A 19,777-nucleotide genomic window follows, 5' to 3' on the forward strand; every position below is an offset into this window, starting at 1 on the left:
ACGTAAATATCCTTTTTTTTTCATCATCTTTATTGGAGTATAATTGCTTTACAGTGGTGTGTTAGTTTCTGCTTTGTAACAAAGTGAATCAGCTGTACATATACATATATCCCCGTATCTCTTCCCTCTTGCATCTCCCTCTCTCCCACCCTCCCTATCCCACCCCTCTAGGCGGTCACAAAGCACCGAGCTGATCTCCCTGTGCTATGCGACTGCTTCCCACTAGCTATCTGTTTTACGTTTGGTAGTGTATGTATGTCTGTGCCACTCTCTCACTTTGTCCCAGCTTACACTTCCCCCTCCCCATATCCTCAAGTCCATTCTCTAGTAGGTCTGCATCTTTATTCCCGTCTTGCCCCTAGGTTCTTGATGACCTTTTTTTTTTTAGATTCCATATATGTGTGTTAGCATACGGTATTTGCTTTTCTCTTTCTGACTTACTTCACTCTGTATGACAGTCTCTAGGTCCATCCACCTCACTACAAATAACTCAGTCTCGTTCCTTTTTATGGCTGAGTAATATTCCATTGTATATATGTGCCACATCTTCTTTATCCATTCATCTGTTGATGGACACTTAGGTTGTTTCCATGTACTGGCTGTTGTAAATAGAGCTGCAGTGAACATTTTGGTACATGACTCTTTTTGAATTATGGTTTTCTCAGGGTATATGCCCAGTAGTGGGATTGCTGGGTCGTATGGTAGTTCTATTTGTAGTTTTTTAAGGAACCTCCATACTGTTCTCCATAGTGGCTGTATCAATTTACATTCCCACCAACAGTGCAAGAGGGTTCCCTTTTCTCCACACCCTCTCCAGCATTTATTGTTTGTAGATTTTTTGATGATGGTCATTCTGACCAGTGTGAGATGACATCTCATTGTAGTTTTGATTTGCATTTCTCTAATGATTAATGATGTTGAGCATTCTTTCATGTGTTTGTTGGCAATCTGTATATCTTCTTTGGAGAAATGTCTATTTAGGTCTTCGGCCCATTTTTAGATTGGGTTGTTTGTTTTTTTGGTGTTGAGCTGCATGAGCTGCTTGTAAATTTTGGAGATTAATCCCTTGTCAGTTAATTCATCTGCAAATATTTTCTCCCATTCTGAGGGTTGTCTTTTGGTCTTGTTATGGTTTCCTTTGCTGTGTAAAAGCTTTTAAGTTTCATTAGGTCCCATTCGTTTATTTTTGTTTTTATTTACATTTCACTAGGAGGTGGGTCAAAAAGGATCTTGCTGTGATTTATGTCATAGAGTGTTCTGCCTATGTTTTCCTCTAAGAGTTTGATGGTGTTCTGGCCTTACATTTACGTCTTTAATCCATTTTGAGTTTATTTTTGTGTATGGTGTTAGGGAGTCTTCTAATTTCATTCTTTGACATGTAGCTGTCCAGTTTTCCCAGCACCACTTATTGAAGAGGCTGTCTTTTCTCCACTGTATATTCTTGCCTACTTTATCAAAGATAAGGTGACCATATGTGCGTGGGTTTATCTCTGGGCTTTCTGTCCTGTTCCACTGATCTATATTTCTGTTTCTGTGCCAGTACCATAGTGTCTTGATTACTATAGCTTTGTAGTATAGTCTGAAGTCAGGGAGCCTGATTTCTCCAGCTCTGGTTATCTTTCTCAAGATTGCTTTGGCTCTTTGGGGTCTTTTGTGTTTCCATACAAATTGTGAAATTTTTTGTTCTACTTCTGTGAAAAATACCATTGGTAGTTTGATGGGGATTGCATTGAATCTGTAGATTGCTTTCGGTAGTAGAGTCATTTTCACAATGTTGATTCTTCCAATCCAAGAACATGGTATATCTCTCCATCTATTTGTATCATCTTTAATTTGTTCATCAGTGTCTTATAATTTTCTGCATACAGGTCTTTTGTCTCCTTAGGTAGGTTTATTCCTAGATATTTTATTCTTTTTGTTGCAATGGTAAATGGGAGTGTTTTCTTAACTCCACTTTCAGATTTTTCATCATTAGTGTAGAGGAATGCAAGAGATTTCTGGCATTAATTTTGTATCCTGCTACTTTACCTGATTCATTGATTAGCTCTAGTGGTTTTCTTGTAGCATCTTTAGGATTCTCTATGTATAGTATCATGTCATCTGCAAACAGTGACAGCTTTACTTCTTCTTTTCCAATTTGGATTCCTTTTATTTCTTTTTCTTCTCTGATTTCTGTGGCTAAAAATTCCAAAACTATGTTGAATAATAGTGGTAGCAGTGGGCAACCTTGTCTTTTTCCTGATCTTAGTGGAAATGGTTTCAGTTTTTCACCATTGAGGACGATGTTGGCTGTGGGTTTGTCATATATGGCCTTTATTATGTTGAGGAAAGTTCCCTCTATGCCTACTTTCTGCAGGGTTTTTATCATAAATGCATGTTGAATTTTGTGTAAAGCTTTCTCTGCATCTATTGAGATGATCATATGGTTTTTCTCCTTCCATTTGTTAATATGGTGTTCCACATTGATTGATTTGCGTATATTGAAGAATCCTTGCATTCCTGGGATAAACCCCACTTGATCATAATGTATGATCCTTTGAATGTGCTGTTGGATTCTGTTTGCCAGTATTTTGTTGAGGATTTTTGCATCTATGTTCATCAGTGATATTGGCCTGTAGTTTTCTTTCTTTGTGACATCTCTGTCTGGTTTTGGTATCAGGGTGATGGTGGCCTCGTAGAATGAGTTTGGGAGTGTTCCTCCCTCTGCTATATTTTGGAAGAGTTTGAGAAGGATAGGTGTTAGCTCTTCTCTAAATGTTTGATAGAATTCGCCTGTGAAGCCATCTGGTCCTGGGCTTTTGTTTGTTGGAAGATTTTTAATCACAGTTTCAATTTCAGTGCTTGTGATTAGTCTGTTCATAAGTATTCTTTGTCAGTAAAACAAAAATTTAAAGTTTATAAGATTGTTTTGCACTTGATATTCCTCATACAGACTGTACTTTGAAAATTAAGGTTTTATTTGTTAGTGATTTACATATATCTTCATGCTTACTCATGAAATTCATGTACTTGTTTTAAAATTCAGAATTATTTAAATCCACATCTCTTTGGTATAATTAATTAAAATCTAAGCACAAATTTCTTTCCCTATTTTAGTGTATTCTGTATGTGAATATATTCTGTGTGAGTATAATTTGGATAAAATTAATAAATGACCTTAATGAAACTGACATTGGAAGATATGGTTCTGAGACAGTGTAGTGTGTTTGTGTATATATAAGAATATTGTTCAGTCATAAACAAAGGAGGAAATCCTGCTATTTGTGACAATGTGGATGCAGCTTGGGGGCATTATGTTAAATGAAATAAGTCAGACAGAGAAAGACAAATACTGTGTGATCTTACTTATATGTGGAATTTAGAAAACCGAACTCATAGATGAAGAGAACAGATTGGTGGTTGCCAGAGGTGATGTGTGTGTGTGTGTGTGTGTGTGTGTACGCACGCATAGTAGGTGAAGGTGCTTAAAAGGTACAGACTTCCTGTTAGAATATAAATAAGTTCTGGGGATGTAATATACAGCATGGTGACTGTGGTTAACAATATTGTATTGTGTGTTGGAATGCTGCTAAAACAGTAGGTCTTAAACGCTCTTATCAGAAGGAAAAATAATTGTAGCTGTGTGAGGTGATGTTTGTTAACTAAGCTTATTGTGATGATCTTTTTGTGGTATATGTAATACATATATAAAATCATTACCTTGTGCACCTAAAACTAATACAGTATTGTATGTCAATTATATCTTAATAAAACTGGGAAAAACATAGAGTTCTGCAAACTCCAAAAGGTAGGTCCTTCAAACGTTAAAGAACAGGAGCTTTTTAAACTTCAAGCTTTATCTGCAGCAGTCAGTATTTCTCACGCCTGCGATTGACATGTAGGCGGCAAAAATCGGAAAGGCTTTATTCCCATCTTGCCCCTAGGTTCTTCATGACCTTTTTTTTTTTTTTCTTAGACTCCATATGTATGTGTTAGTGTACGGTATTTGCTTTTCTCTTTCTGACTTACTTCACTCTGTATGACAGACTCTAGGTCCATCCATCTCACTACAGATAACTCAATTTCGTTTCTTTTTATGGCTGAGTAATATTCCATTGTATATATGTGTCCCACCTTCTTTATCCATTCATCTGTCAATGGACACCTAGGTTGCTTCCATGTCCTGGCTATTATAAGTAGAGCTGCAATGAACATTTTGGTTCATGACTCTATTTGAACTAGAGAATGGACTTGAGGACAAGGGGAGGGGAAGGATAAGCTGTGACAAAGTGCGAGAGTGGCGTGGACATATATACACTACCAAACGTAAAATAGATAGCTGGTGGGAAGCAGCCGCATAGCACAGGGAGATCAGCTCGGTGCTTTGTGACCACCTAGAGAGGCGGGATAGGGAGGGTGGGAGGGAGGGAGACGCAAGGGGGAAGAGATATGGGAACATATGTATATGTATAGCTGATTCACTTTGTTATAAAGCAGAAACTAACACACCATTGTAAAGCAATTATACTCCAATAAAGATGTTAAAAAAAAAGAAAATTAATGACATCCATATGAAATATAAATATATAAACATATTTAAAAACCCAGTTAATTTTTGGAACATCCTAAAAAAAAAAAAAAATCGGAAAGGCTGACCAAGTAAACGACAAGGAGAGTGAAGCAGCTGCTGTTCTAGTCAAGCAGAACACGCCCTCACTTTACCTTTAAAAATGTAGTGAAAGCAAGATTAAATGAGCCAACAAAACATTCCATAAGCCCTTACTTTTTAATTTTTATTCACTTGTTGGACAAAGCCATAAATCATGCTGATTATTTCAAGTTATACTGATGAAAAAGACCTGGTTACCTGACTTATTTTTATAATGAATTTTATTAGTGTCATATAAACAACGTAATGCCACATTACTCGAGTTAAGATTTCATTCCACCCCTTCATTAGCACTAACAGTAAAAAATGGGAGTAGAAAATTCATGATCTTGTGCCAGGCCCAGATTTCTAAGGTTACTAATGAACTGGAATGGCAAAGCTGGTGTGGACGCTTGTTTTAAGTTTGTCAGTCTAAACCAGGTCTTGTATGCAGTGGATTCTTTTTAGCTCTATCTATAAACAACATAGTTTGCTTTTTTAAAAAATCATAAGGGAAAAACACCATGGTGTGCCAAAGGCAAACAAACAAAAACCCACCTATCCAGTGTCTACAGAGGAGGAAAAGTTTATATGAGAGCAAAACTCTGTTTGAAAAACTTTTTATATGGGACAGTAGTTCTGTGCCAAAGCTTAGAAAATGAAATTCCCTCGACCTTGCCAAACTATAATTATACCTGTATTATCCTATTTTTGTATTAAATATTTTGTTTCCTTAGATTTATAAATTAGGAGAACTTTGACTAGATCTTAGTTGTTTTGTGTGTGTGAATAAGTTGGCTGAAATTTTTTTACCTCTCATACTAAATATAAGAAAGTAGTGTTCGTTGCTAAATAGATGAAAGCAGTTATTTTACCACTTTAAGATTTTAGGAAAGTTTAAAGAGAAAATGTTACTTTATGTGCTTTTTATCTTCTATAAAAAAAATAACACTTACTGACTCTATGTTGGTGCCAAAATACAGACATCAAAATGAAATCTATGGCTTTGTAAATAATGATTTATAAAAATGGATTGTTTCCGCTAATTTGGCCTTCATTTCCAAAACTCCGTCCCCTTAATTTCTGTTTAGTTTTGCTTGGCAATGACTCCTGAACTGTGATTTTTGTTTCGTTGTCTCTAGAGAGCATGTTTAGGAATTAATGACTGTAAATAGGTACATAAAAGAGTTCTAATCTGTCTTGAGCGTTAACATTTTTAGGTGTCAGCCTTGCTTAAAGTAGGGTACATGCTTTATTTTTTAACAGAATAATAATATAACATTAAGTTTACTCTTTGTAAAAGCAGTAGGTCTTTATAGATTTTTTTCTTTAAATAGGTCAAGGTGTAGTTTTCCATTCCATAATAGTTCAAGTAATTGTACTAAGTTTCTGATTCAAGAAAAACACCCATTTAGAACACAGCCAAGAATCTGGAATTTAGAAAAATTATCTTTGGAAGAGCAGCCCTTTTCATGCACCTGTAGGAAAAAAAAATCCCATAGATCCTTAAAAGCCTATTTATTCTAATTTTGGATACCAGTTTTACCCCATGTTTGTTTTGTTTTCCAGCTCTAAAAGTAGTTTTAAAGCAGCAAATTAGGAAGGGAATGGTTGAGTCATGGCTAGAGGCATCTGGAAGCCACTGAATATGACAGAGGAACCTTCATCACAGGTTGGAAGTAATTCCTCAGAAGGACCAAAGTCCCTACATATACATTTTATAGGAATAATCCTTTATAAACATTTTTCCTAAACTTACAGCATGTGACAAATTACCATGCTGACTCGTAGGATGAGGCAGTAAAGTGAATGTGAATTTCTTTCTGGCCCATTTAACTCTCTCTCAGTCTGGGTCTAATGCCAACCACCTTAGCTGTTGAAAAGTTGAATATTTGTTCATTTGGAGAAGAAATGCAAAGTCCACAAAACATTTCCTGTTCTCAGCCATCTGATATTTAATTAGGGTGGCAAGGATATAAATAATGAAAATCAAAAAAGCTATGTGTGAAGTTCCAGGTATGCATTAGTCAATAGGGACCTGAGAGGAGGACTCTTAGCATGTTGGACAGTGAAGAGCCTTCTGTTAGAGAGATGGCCTGAGTTAAGTCTTAAAGGAGACATGGACTTAGCCAGGCAGAGGAGGTGGAGAACCCTGCTCCAGGCAGCAAAATTAGCACTGACAGTCAGTGAGAACCAACGAAACAACCAACGAAACAGGGTTTATTTGAGTAGTACCCTAAGTCTTGAGGAGCTTCTGGTGAAGTGTGTCAGAGCAGGGGTCAGCAAACTCTTTCTGTAAAGGGCCAAATAGTAAATATTTTAGACTGTGCAAATCTTAAGGACCATATGATCTGATGCAGTGGCTCCATAGATAGTGTGTAAATGAGTGGGCATGGCTGTCTGTGTTCTATGGTGACAGTTTCAAAAATTGTCATGTTGGATTGGCCCTAAGGCTCCAGCTTGCCAGACCGCTGGTGTAGAGGTTGTGTAAGCACCACAACCCTCTACTGCTTTGAGTAATTTTCTCGTTGCTTTTGTTAATACCTTCATGAGATTGGTCTGAATGGCATAGTGTAGATAGAATTAAGGAAAACTTTTATATACTTCCCCTTTAAAACTTTTTTTTTCCTTGTGTTTTAAATATTGTAGTTTTACTGTGTGTTTTAGTATCTGATATTTGCTTTCCATTCTGGAGATTCTAACATTTATTAGCATACTTACATATAGCAGTTGCTCACAGTGTCTCATTACCTTCACATCTTTTGTTCTGTTTTCTTTTTGTTTCTTAAGTTTGTGTCACACTGAAAGTGTCACAGTAGAAGAGTAGCAGAAAACACATTGAATATCCAAGGGTCATAGACATAGGCTTTACAAAGCAATAACATTGGAGCTCGCCCTTGAGGGATAAGTATAATTTTGCCAAGCAGTGAAAAAAAGAAACGATATTTTGGGCATGAGAAATAGCATCAGCAGAAATAAAAAGTCGTGAAAGGCAGTGCAGTACTCAGTGAACATAGTCCAGAACATCAGAAAACCTGGAGGGTATAGATCTATCCTCTGTTTTAAAGTATCTTAATTGACAATCTTAGTTGTTTGGGTTTTTCCTGCAGCCTGTGGAATGTTCTTACCCTTCTGCAGGGTCTGTTTTCCCTCTCACAGCCAAAATGATTGCTTTTAAATGTAAATCAGATGGTATCACACCTCTGGTCAAAGACTTTCCTACTCAAAAAATAAAATAAGAACTCCTTGCCATCTCCTAAAAGATCCTCCATGACCTGACTCCTTACTCCCCTGTATGAACTCATTTTCTCCCATGTTTCCTGCTCTACCTCCACGGGCCTCCTTGCGATCTCTCAAGTGTACTCGGCACACTGCTGGCTCATAGATCCTCTGGAGCACTCTTCTCAAGGATGTCTCCCTTATTTTATCCGGGTTTCAGTTCCAATCTCACTTCATCAGACAAGCCTTCTGTGAACACCCAATCTAAGTAGAAGCTTCTTCCATGAAACTCTCTGGCCTCTTATCTTGTCTCTTTCTTGACAGAAAATCTCTTAAAAACGTAACTCTGATGTCACTGTGGAAGTGGGACTGCAAAATAGTTGAAGACCTTGGCTGAGGAATTAGGAGAAAAATGTAACACAGAGCAAATTCTGGATATTCCAGGCCAGAAATACTTTTAAGTAATTAATAGAAGTTTTGCACCTTCTTTACCAGTTCTTCATTCCTTTTTTAATTTTGCCTTCTTAGAACAGCTCCCAAAGCATGTCAAAATGAGAAAGTCTATCTTTAGGTGAGAAACATCAAATTTCTAAGGTTAAATTTTACGTCTATGTGGCCTCTATAGGAAAATGTAAAAAGAACTTTCCCTTTTTATTAGCCTCTGTATAATTTTAGGTCATTATTCATATAGAATGTAATTTTCTATTGTGAATAGAATTAGTACATAATTTAATTAAAGTTACTTTGAGTTTATGCTTTTCCAAAACCAGCTATAAAGTCAGTGTTACTCTTATAGTCCATGAAGAGTCTAACATTCATGAGAGATATCCATTAGCACCTTTTCAAATTTGAAGGTCAAGAGAAAATGCCAGTAGAGTTATTACTATATTATCGTGAGGTTCTTTATGACAGCTAAAACACTAAGAAAAGTACAACTAAATTGTATGTAATAAGGATTTATTAGCTAGATACACATCTCTCTGAGATAAAAATACTCCAGATCCAGGAAAGGATACATCAAAAAACTATTTTATATCAACTGAGCTGTTATATGTTCCATACGAGGCTCCCTGACTTTTTCTGGGGCACAGGATAAGCTGTGAGAGTTCTTTAGGGAGAAGTGAATAAACACAGGAGTATTCGTAGTCATTCCTGGTTAATAGCTTAGCCAACATTTCCCCTCCCCTCCCCTCCCCTCCCCTCCCCTCCCCAACCCTCCCCTCCCCTCCCCTCCCCAACCCTCCCCTCCCCTCCCCTCCCCAACCCTCCCCTCCCCTCCCCAACCCTCCCCTCCCCTCCCCTCCCCTCCCCTCCCCTCCCCTCTCCAACCCTCCCCTCCCCTCCTCCTTGCCCTGTGGCTTGTGGGATCTTAGTTCCATGACCAGGGATTGAACCCAGGCCCTCAGCCGTGAGAGCGCAGAGTACTAACCACTGGACCACCAGGGAATTCCCAAACTCTTTCCTTTTTTAATCTTTATCTCTACTCACATATCAAACAGTGAACCACGATAGGGAAATGTTTGAGGGAGAATATGTCAGCAGTGTATCACTGAGCATGAAGTAGTCATTTTTTTCCAATTTTATTGCCTAAATTACATAATTATGCCTAAAGAAAAGTACTCTGGTCATTTTAGTTGTATGCAAATGTTGCTCTGATGGCCTATTTAACTCTCTCAGGTGAGATTTAGTGTGCTGGGTCACCTGGATTTTATATTTGGCATGCACTTTATTCAAAATATGGGACATAACTTAGCATTATAAGAAATTGTGTTACTTATGATGGTACAGGTTGTAGTAATAAAACAAATGTCCAAGAGCAATGAAGGAAACAACTTAAAAAAAAAAAACATGATTAAATGATTTGATGTTTTGTTCTTTATAGACAATGATACTTCCAGTAGTATGGAGGAGTAAATACTCTGAAAAGTCATCCTACTGAAAAACAATTAGAGAAGAGAAAAAATAGGGCAGATTTTTCAGGTCCTTCCACCATTCCTAGTTGTTCCCTTCCCAGTCAACACAATGACACACACATACACATGCACACTAAAATATCAAGAGGTCATAATTGGAATTACCCTGGGAACAAAATATCAAGAGGTCATAATTGGAATTACCCTGGGAACAATGTCAGTATTAGACTAGGGCTGACTGAGATCAAGAAACAAATAGAATTGTTAAAAATAAGAAGTATAATTGACTCAGTGGATAAACTACAATGTCAAAACTGAAAAAAAGACAAAGAAATTCATAAAAACAGCAAGAAAAAGATATCACTTACAAAGGAAATACCAATAGAGACATCCAACTTCTCAGTATCAACAATGGCAGCTAGAAGACAGTGGGATAGTATTTTCAAAATGCTGAGAGAACATGTCAACATAAAGTTGTGTTATCACTCACTATAATTCTGTGAAATAGCTTCCGAAAATATGAGCAAAACTCAGGACATTTTTGAGTGAACAAAAACCAAGAACCTAAAGTAAAGGACTTCCTAAAGTATTCAACTAAATGATTCTGACATATTAATACTTGAGGAAGAAATAGAATGATCCCAAAAGGATGATCTGAAATCTAAAAAGGAATGATGACCAAAGAAGTTGGTGAGCATTACATAAATTTACACACACATTTTCTTCTTGAGATACTACTACTAATATTTAATTTGTAGGATTTTTATATAATGACAGAACTGAAATGTTGGACTATCATAACATATAAGTTTAGAGAGTTTCCTAAGGTCCTTATGTTATATCTCTATGACACTGTTAATTATGCTTGGTAAAAATTCAAGAGTAACTACTAAAAGAATAGAAGTGCAGTACATAATTTCCAAACCCAGTAGAATGGAAAAAAATGTATAAGACAAGAAGCAAACAAAAAAGTATAGGCATCTTTTTTTTTTCTATGTGTTTTTTTAACATCAGAAATGATAACAAGTAGGTAAGAAAGGCAGAACAAATGGAAAGCCAAAAGTAAGATGATAAGAATAATGCCACATATCACTAGTTATAATAAATGTAAATGAATGTGATAAGCTGCATTCTGGCCAACCTCCAAGTTTTCCTGTCTGCCCCACCCAAGGGTGCATGCTAATCCAACCTCCAGAAGAGGACTTGACTAGCTGAAATCTTGATTTTAGCCTGTGAGACCCTGTGAAGAGCACCCAGCTAAAATGTGCTAGATTCTTGACCCACAAAAACTGTGAGATAATAAATTTGTGTTGTTTTGAGCCACTAAGTTTGCAGTAATTTGTTATTCAGCAATAGAACACTAATACATTGGACTAAGCATGAAAGCCAAAAGATGGAGATTGTTAGTTTGATTTTAAAAGTGTAATTATATGTGGTCTACAAGAGAAATACCTAAACATAAAAACATATAAAGATTAAAAGTAAAGGAATGATGACAAGTTTATCATGGAAATGTATCCATTTTATTTTAGATCATTCAGACTTTACAGAAAATATAATTAGGTAGTGATAGAGTTTCACTACATATATTACATGTTATCAGGATTATATAACAATTATAAACTTGTAGGCAGCTAAAAAAAGTAGCATGAAAATATATAAAGCAAAATTGATTTAAACATAAAAAATGGAAAGTTCTCATACAGAGGGAGATTTTAGTATAACTTTGTCAATTATTTTCATGTCAGAAAAAACTAGTAAAGATAATGATGAATTCTAAAACATAATTCATAAGGTAACTGGAATAGAAAATATAGACCCTTGCATCAATAATTTAGAAAATAATCATTCTTTCAAAATTTTCAAAACTGTAAAAATGTACAAAAAAAAATGCCATAAAAGCAAGCCTCATCAAAGTTCTGAAATTCCTATCACACAGCCCACATTTCCTGACCACTGCATTTAATTAGAAGTCAATAATGTAAAAAAAATTGAAATTTAACATCTTTATAAATAACTCATGAATCAGGCAAATTATAATGGAAATTTAAAAAATAATTAGAATTGTATGATAATGAAAATACTATATATCAAAATTTGTAGGATGCTGTAAAACTGGTACTTATAACCTTAAAAGAGAATAAAGACATATATTAGACAAGAAACTAATTATGGATGTTCGTTTTCTTATGGTTCATATAAATTTTATATTTATTATGCCTACCTATATTAATTGCATTATTTTGCATATTTCAAATATTATAAAAATAAATCTACTGATACAATTCTTTTTTTTAATACTGAGTGGCCTTTCTAATTTGGCAATAATTACTGTGCTGTCTTCTAATAAGTGTTCTTTTGCAGATGATATATGAAAAATTAAGATGACCAGTGCTGTTGAAACAGTGTAGTAAACAACATTTAAGTTGCTCTTAATCATGTTTTTATTTTATATCTCATCATTGAAGTTCCTAATTACAATCTGATATTTAGCAATGGCTAGATATTTGCAACATATTAAGGACAAGGAGCTATCGTTCTTAAAAGTTTTCTTTAGATAATATCTAATCCAAAGGATAGTGTTTGTAAGTTCTTACTTAAAAGAAAGCTTTCACTGAAAACTTCATTATCACTTGATAATAAAGAAAATAAAATAATATAATTACTAAGTTGTGACAGTCAATTGTCCCATGTCTCTTAGTTCTGATGACTTGAACTGGTAATGGTTTCACTTGAGGGAGGCTATTGCCAAGTTGGTGGGTGGTGTAATAGGGTGTCCTTGTCTGCTTCCCAAGCCTGTACAAGTACTTACTTCACTTTGGTGTAAAGTCAGTGCCCTGTGCTAAAGAAAATACAAATTCATTATTGGGCATGTTATAATTCAGAATAGACTGACATTGCTGCAGTTACATTTTCCTAAATAACTGAATTTGTCAGTATTGAATTTTATTGTGAAAAGGGCATCATGTCATTTATTTTACATGACATTATGGCTTCTAGTAAGATTGACTGATTTATAATTTATTCTAATTTGTAGTGCATAATTGCTTAAACTTATTGAACAAGCATCAAATGTTTCACAGGGGATGTTTCCCCTCTTTTCTCTTTCAATAATCTGAATGATTTACCTTCATAGAACTGCCTATTTTCCCCCATAAAAAGCAATATATCTAGTGTCCATTAAAGTCCCAAGGTCAAATATTCAGAGACTTCATAAATAACCTTATCTGAAATCATCACAGTGTGAGAAAAGCTCAGTAATAAAAATTCAGAACTGCTACTTCCTTAATAAGTCGTCCACAGCTCCAAAGGCTGCACTTGACCTCATCAGAATTCTCCCCAGTGAACAGTTCTCAACCTTGCCTTTTCCACTTCCGTAGTAACCTTTCTAACCAAGTTCACTTGTATTCATTTGCATTTTTAATGAATTATTTGCTTCAATGCCTTCTTTTGAGTGGTGTCATATGTTTACTACCCTCATTATAAATTCTGAATGCCTTCTTAATTTAAATGCTATAGTAAAGCTTTTGAAAACATCATCAGTGTGAATTATTTTTAGATATTTTGAAACATATTAATACATATTACTGATATTTCATAACCCTATGTTTTTTTCCTCTGAGAATTATTAAAGAGTATTAAATCTTTTCATTTCACATATTTTTACTTGGAGCAGAAATAAAACACATTCAAGTAAATATATTATTACAATTTTTAAAATAGTTCACTAAAGAGTTTAGGCTGAGCAAAAGTTTTCAGAAAAGTCCACAGAAACAAATATGGACATAGGGAAAGAATAATAAAGTTGGGTTCTAATAGCTCATTTCCCAGTGCTTTGATTATATCATATACTTTTGTTTGGGAACTTACGATGTAAGTTGATTTTAAGCTGTGTTATATATAAGTTGCATGTTGTTTCTAGAAGTAAAAACACAGCAGTCATACCAAAAGTAAAGTAAAAGAAAATTTGACAAACAATATTTTGAGCATCGTCATCTACGTAAAATTAGGCTAATGGTAAAATGATAGAAATCTCAGACCACATTTAATAAAGCTTTCTTAGGAAGCCTCTCTTCTCAGTGTCTGACAGATGATTCTCTTGGCTCATTTCATGTTTAGGCTTATCCTCCCTTTTATTTATTTTTAGAGGTTAAATCTACTAAAGTGATTTCTGTGATTATTTATGGAAGTTCTTACTTAATAGGGAAGCAGAGACGAGAGCAAACCAGGTCAAATTAATCATTGATTAGGTTGTTTTAACAGGCTATTATCAAATGGCCAAGGCTAATAAAATCACTCATTTAGATCAGTTGCTGAATTCGTTGTAATGTTCTATGGTAAAATTAGGTGATTAGTTTTTCACCTTTGATTTTAATGTGATTCAGCTTATATTTGTTATTACCCATGTGCAAACTTGACATAAATGAAAGTATAAACACACAAACTTGACGTAATGAAAGTCTTGCTTTAGGCTTAAAACCGTGAAAATATGGTAGGTGCAATGGGCAATTCTCAGTGACCAAAGGAGATACCAAGAGAGAAATAAGCAAATGGGATAAAGGAAAGCATGTAACAGCACCAGCCTCATTCCATTCATTTATTCAGCAAACATTCCAGATATTGGGCACTATCAGTGAAGGAAGTAAAATTCTCTACTCTCATGAAGGTTCAGTCATTTCTTCTGATTATTTTGATTCCCACAGCTGAGCCTTGAGACCTCTACTCCTAAAAGCTTGACTCTGTTTTCCTGATTGTTTCAAAAATTTATCAGACAATACTTAACTTCCCTCTTTTCCTCATTCCATTTACCTCTCCCGTACCCACTTATGAGGATATCTTAGCCAAGTGAGATATCAGAACTATTTAAGAACAGGTAGAACAATGATTGATCAGTCAAAAAGGGTTCTGGCCGTAAAGAACCAACTACTCAACTAATCCAGAGCTTGGTAAGACCTAGCAATGGCTGGTGGCTTCCTAGGTGCTCCCAGAGTTAATCCCCTTTCTTCTAATCAGTGGAGTCTGACTCCCATTCCCTGTTCTGTTTTGGACAGTGGTCCAGGTTCCTGGCAGAGTCCATCTCTCCAGTCCCAGTTCTAGCATGATTGCCTGCCCACCTTACACCTGTCCTCAGGTAAGGACTGAGGAGTCTCAATCCATAAACTGTCTGCAGACACTTGAGTTCAAAATACTGAATGAAACTTATAGTTTTTCATTTTTCATTTCTATTTTTGTGTTTATATATATCATTATACTGAAAGGGATTTGAAGACCTAAGTGAGAAATTTTGGCCACTAAATGAGTTTATACAGGGTGAAGGCGGGTGATGCTGACATAAGGTGTGTAGATTAAATTTTGAAATGTATTTTAGTGTGACAGACATAAAATCTGGACAAAAAAATGCCATCATTTACCGCACATAGGACTTGTTAGAATCGTTTCCCTTTCTATAGGGTGCAGGACCTAAGTACGTAGTCTCCCACGCTTAGGGAAGTAGCTTACGGGGAGAATTGAAAGTTTCTCTGGGGCTTTGATTCAAGCCCTGATGAAATCCATTCCATAGATTTTTCCTCATTCCCTTTAAAAACTGAACCCTACAAAAATGTAAACTTCCACTGTACCAAATGGGGGATGTATTTTTTAACTGATATAATTAGCCTCTTCAGGCAGATAGAGCAATGAAAAATATAGACTCATTCTCTCTTTTATTCATTTGACAAATATTTATTGAAAGTAGTCCCACACTGCAAGGACTCAGCAGTCTTCTAAGAGGGACAGATACATGGGCAGATAATTTTAATACAGCATGGTAGGTGGAAAAATAGGTTGGACACAAGAAGAAAGCTCCTAATGGGACTAGAGTGAGTTTCAGAGAAAGCTTCCTGGAAGAGGGGACATCTGAATTTCATCTTAAAGATGTCTAGAAGTTAGGGAAAAGTTGAGGGTGGAGAAAAAGTGGTTGGGAGAGAATTGTGTACTTCTTTTCAGAGGTAACAGAATGTGTGAAGGGGCCCAGAATTTTCAATAATGTGAGGAAACTCCATGCACTTTGAGACGGAGAGAGTGGAGGGATATGAGAGGTGGGTGTGGGACTATCAAAGGTTATCATTTATGCTGTGTTAAAGAACCTAGAATGCATATCCTTGGTGACGGGTAACTGTGCATTTTACACCTTCCTTTACATTTCTTATCTATATTCATATATTTTTTTCTAATCTCCTAACAGGTTTGCAGACTATAACACAGGAAATGGTAACCACTCTAGGAATTGAGTGGAATTTCAAGCAGCCAGGAATTTAATGTAGAGAATTAGATGTTTATGTAATCCATTGAAGGGAGGGAGGGGTTGAAGGTGGGTTTGCCTCTCTATCATTGATTTCAGGACACACCATCATAGCTGTAAAGCAGAGACTGGGAAGCTCCTGGTATTGCCATTACTGCTGTGGACACAAATGCTTCTCACACAAATTATTCAACCCTACAACGTGGAACATTGTTGTCAGCAGCCACCCCAGCCAGAAGATGACCTCCAGCTCACTTCTGACTTCTAATACTTGCATGAGGGCATCTCACTGGCAGAATCTAGAACTTTACTATATAAGAGAGTTTGATGTTCCACCCCTGTGTTTCAGGGAGATATAAGTGAGCAGTAGTAATAGATGATAAGCAAAATCTAATCACATCAAATACAATATTCGGTTTTGTACTTGTTTATATAGTGTGTAAAATGCTGAATATGGTTTTTCCCCGACCTTTAGTATGAAGGTGACCAGAAAGGAAATAAAAAGGTTATCAACAAGGGAGTGAAAAGAAGTCTGGAGAAGAAAAGACTCTGGCTAGGATAGTGGGGGGAAAAGTACATTTGACGGACCAAAAGGATGGCAAGGTTTAGAGGGAAACCTTCTTTGTAGCTAATTTTAGGTGGTTTTCAGTGAACATCCCTTCACACTAATTTCTACTTTAACCTTATGTTTTTCTCTACTGAGACCTTCTCAAAGCTCTGAAGGCAAATGTTCTGACGTTATGCATTTCATAAAGCTGAATGATCATATAGGCATAAGGACAAAGGATCACTTTAAGATTGTGTTTAAGACCACTGATCTACACACACACACACACACACACACACACACACACACACACACTTCTAGCTACCTTTAAGTACTTTTAAGAATATCTTTCCTCTATACCAGAATAAAAAGCAAGCTGTGGACTTCAAAATGGGAAATATTTGAAAAGTGATGACTGTAGAATGGAACCAAATTTGTGTTGACATGTGTTTTACAATGTTATTATAAAATCAATGATATAATGTGTAAATTGTTTAACTCGTATAAGTGAAATATTATTGGAGTGTAGTGTTAGGACATCTGGTAAATCTCTGACTTGCTACAGTTATAGGAAAAGGAAGCAATGAGGTGAAACTGATGATGCTCTGATTAGGTTCTGAATAAAAAGGGATGTCAAAAAGATGGCAACCTGGGGAGAATGGAAATTTATATTGAATTTTGTAAACGTTGGAAAAGAAATACTGGACATGGTAGTGGGGGGAGAACGTAGGAAAGCTGGAGTTTTAGAGTGCTGCAAAGAGCAAAAAAGTTACTCTGGTTCAAAATAAATGAGAAGTTCTATGACTCATAGAGTAATCAGAATGGCTCTACTAGGAGCTTTTTTATTTCAGTTATAAAAGATAAGTTAGTCAGGGACAGGGAAGAGATAGAACTGTTCAATACGTGTTCCATCAAAGAAGAACTCTCTAACTTTTAGAAAGGGAGGGACCAGTTTTCTTCAGAGGAAATTGAAGTCTTCAATGGAAGATAAATTGTTAAGAGACTGTCTGCTCTGTCATGAAGTCCATTCCTTCATTTAATGACTGTTAATGAGTACCTATAAGGACAAGGTGCCAGGAGCTATGTTAAGCGCTGAATACATTACATATATGTATACTGATAAATCTTACCTATGTAATTGCAGGATGATTATGGAAAATCTAAGAAAAGTTGAGGAGAAATTGGACAGAGGATTGGACAGATATTTCTTTTATAATTTTCAAAATGTAAAATTAAACTCTGGAAAGGTGTGCTGCTATATTTGTTGAAATTGTATTATTAAACACATAGTTTAGGTTGGTGTTTAGAAAGAATATTGATATCCATATAAACTTAAATGGATTTCCTGAGAAATCACATCAAATGTTATTTTTCACATTTTTGACATTGGAAAAATGCCATCAGTGTAGTTGGGTTTGATTTCAGCAAGGCATTCTCTTTTTCTTATAATTGTTTTTCATGGACATGTGCAGAAAAAATACTCTGAATGCTAGTGTATCAAGGTAACAAGTTTATTCTTCAGACAATTCACACGTAATGTTTTATGGATTATTGTTGACCTGTAGTGAGTTCTAATCTAAGGACTTGGCTCTTTCATTTATTTTTCTAGGTATGTTTCTTCTTTTAAATTTGATATATAACATACATACAGAAAAGTTCACAAATTACAAGTGTGCTGTTTGTGAAATTTTCACAAAATGACACAGACACATAACTACCACCCAGATCAAATAGAGGAATTTATGTGTCCCATTGACGTTGCATCACAGTCACTACCCAATTTCAAAATAATGACTATCTTGGCTTCTAAAGCTATAGCTTAGTTTTGCCTGTTCTTGAATTTTGTTAGGTTTTGATCACAAGTTTGCCAACCTCATAAAAACATTTAAAATGTGTTCCTTTTTTTTAATTCTGGAAGATTTTGCATATGATTTGGGTTATTTTTAAATTATTTCATCATAATATGTTTGAAATAATTCATGAAGCAAAATCTGGCCCTAGAGTTTTTAAGTCAGAAGGTTAAATCAATTTCTGAAATAGAAATAAGATACTTTGATTTTCCTTTTTTTTTTTTTTTTTTTGCGGTACGCAGGCCTCTCACTGTTGTGGCCTCTCCCATTGCGGAGCACAGGCTCCAGACGCGCAGGCTCAGCGGCCATGGCTCACGGGCCCAGCCGCTCCGCGGCATGTGGGATCTTCCCGCACCGGAGCACGAACCCGCGTCTCCTGCATCGGCAGGCGGACTCTCACCCACTGCGCCACCAGGGAAGCCCTGATTTTCCTTTTTTTTTGGTGTCAGTTTTGGTAAATTGTACTTATTAAACAATTTCTCTATTTTATCAGAATTTTTAAATCTGTTAGCATAAATCTATCCTTAACATTCTCTTATGTTTTTAATTGAGACATCCCCATTTCTTAATCCTGATATTGGTAATGACTGCCTTTTCTCTCTTTTTTTCTTTAACAGTTTTACTGTGAGTTTATTAGTTTATGGGTCTGTTGAAATAACAGGTTTCAGGTTTTGTTTAGGTTCTCTGTTGTGCATTTGTTTTCTATTTAATTAATTCTAGTACACTAAATGTTTTCTTCCTATCCTTTATTTAAGATAAATTTGCTTTCTTTTTCTAAGTTCTTTAGATAGATATTTAAATCATTGATTATCAACCTTTCTTCTTTTGTAATTATGTTTTAGCATAAGTTTTCATCTAATCACACCTTTAGATATATGCCACAGATTTCACATATCATATTTTTATTCATATTTGAATCAAATTATTTTCTTTTTATTGTGATAGTTTTTCAACCCACAGGCTGACTTTAAGGTGTACTGCTTAATTTCTTAGTGTTTTGGAATTTTCTAGGTATCTTTTTGTAATTGATACCTAGCCTAATTCTGCTATGGTCAGAGAACATATGCTGAATAATTTTAACTCTTTGGATTTATTAAGAGTTAGTTTACAGCTTACCATGTGGTCAAATTCTGGTAAAAGTTTCAGAGTACTTGAAAAGCACTGTTTATTGGGGAGATACCAGGTATATTGTAAACAGATCAACTAAGGTAGTTTTGTTAATTGTGTTGGTTTTTGTTTTTTCATCTTCTATACTTTTAGCTCCCTGTTTATGAGCTATTAAGAGAGGTGTGCTAAGATCTCACACTATAATTATGGATTTGTCTATTTCTCATTTTTAGC

General features: G+C 35.6%; 1 protein-coding gene across 5 annotated transcripts in view; it reads left to right on the forward strand.

The window, feature by feature from the left end:
* Positions 1–19,777, forward strand: part of KLF12 (KLF transcription factor 12) — a 448,910-nt gene that overhangs the window by 257,181 nt on the left and 171,952 nt on the right. The window contains exon 1 of one of the 5 annotated variants that reach the window (XM_022577046.3): positions 13,672–14,890. The exons of the other annotated variants lie outside the window; for them this stretch is intronic. Within the exon in view, the coding sequence (XP_022432754.1) occupies positions 14,858–14,890 (33 nt within the window). The 5' untranslated portion in view covers positions 13,672–14,857. Of the gene's footprint in view, positions 1–13,671; positions 14,891–19,777 lie in introns of those variants that run through there. 5 annotated transcript variants of the gene reach the window in all.

Source organism: Delphinapterus leucas, chromosome 18 (assembly GCF_059928025.1).
Source record: "Delphinapterus leucas isolate spDelLeu-1000000601 "Yukka" chromosome 18, BTC_Dleu_Yukka2, whole genome shotgun sequence".
In the NCBI taxonomy this organism is placed as follows: domain Eukaryota; kingdom Metazoa; phylum Chordata; class Mammalia; order Artiodactyla; family Monodontidae; genus Delphinapterus; species Delphinapterus leucas.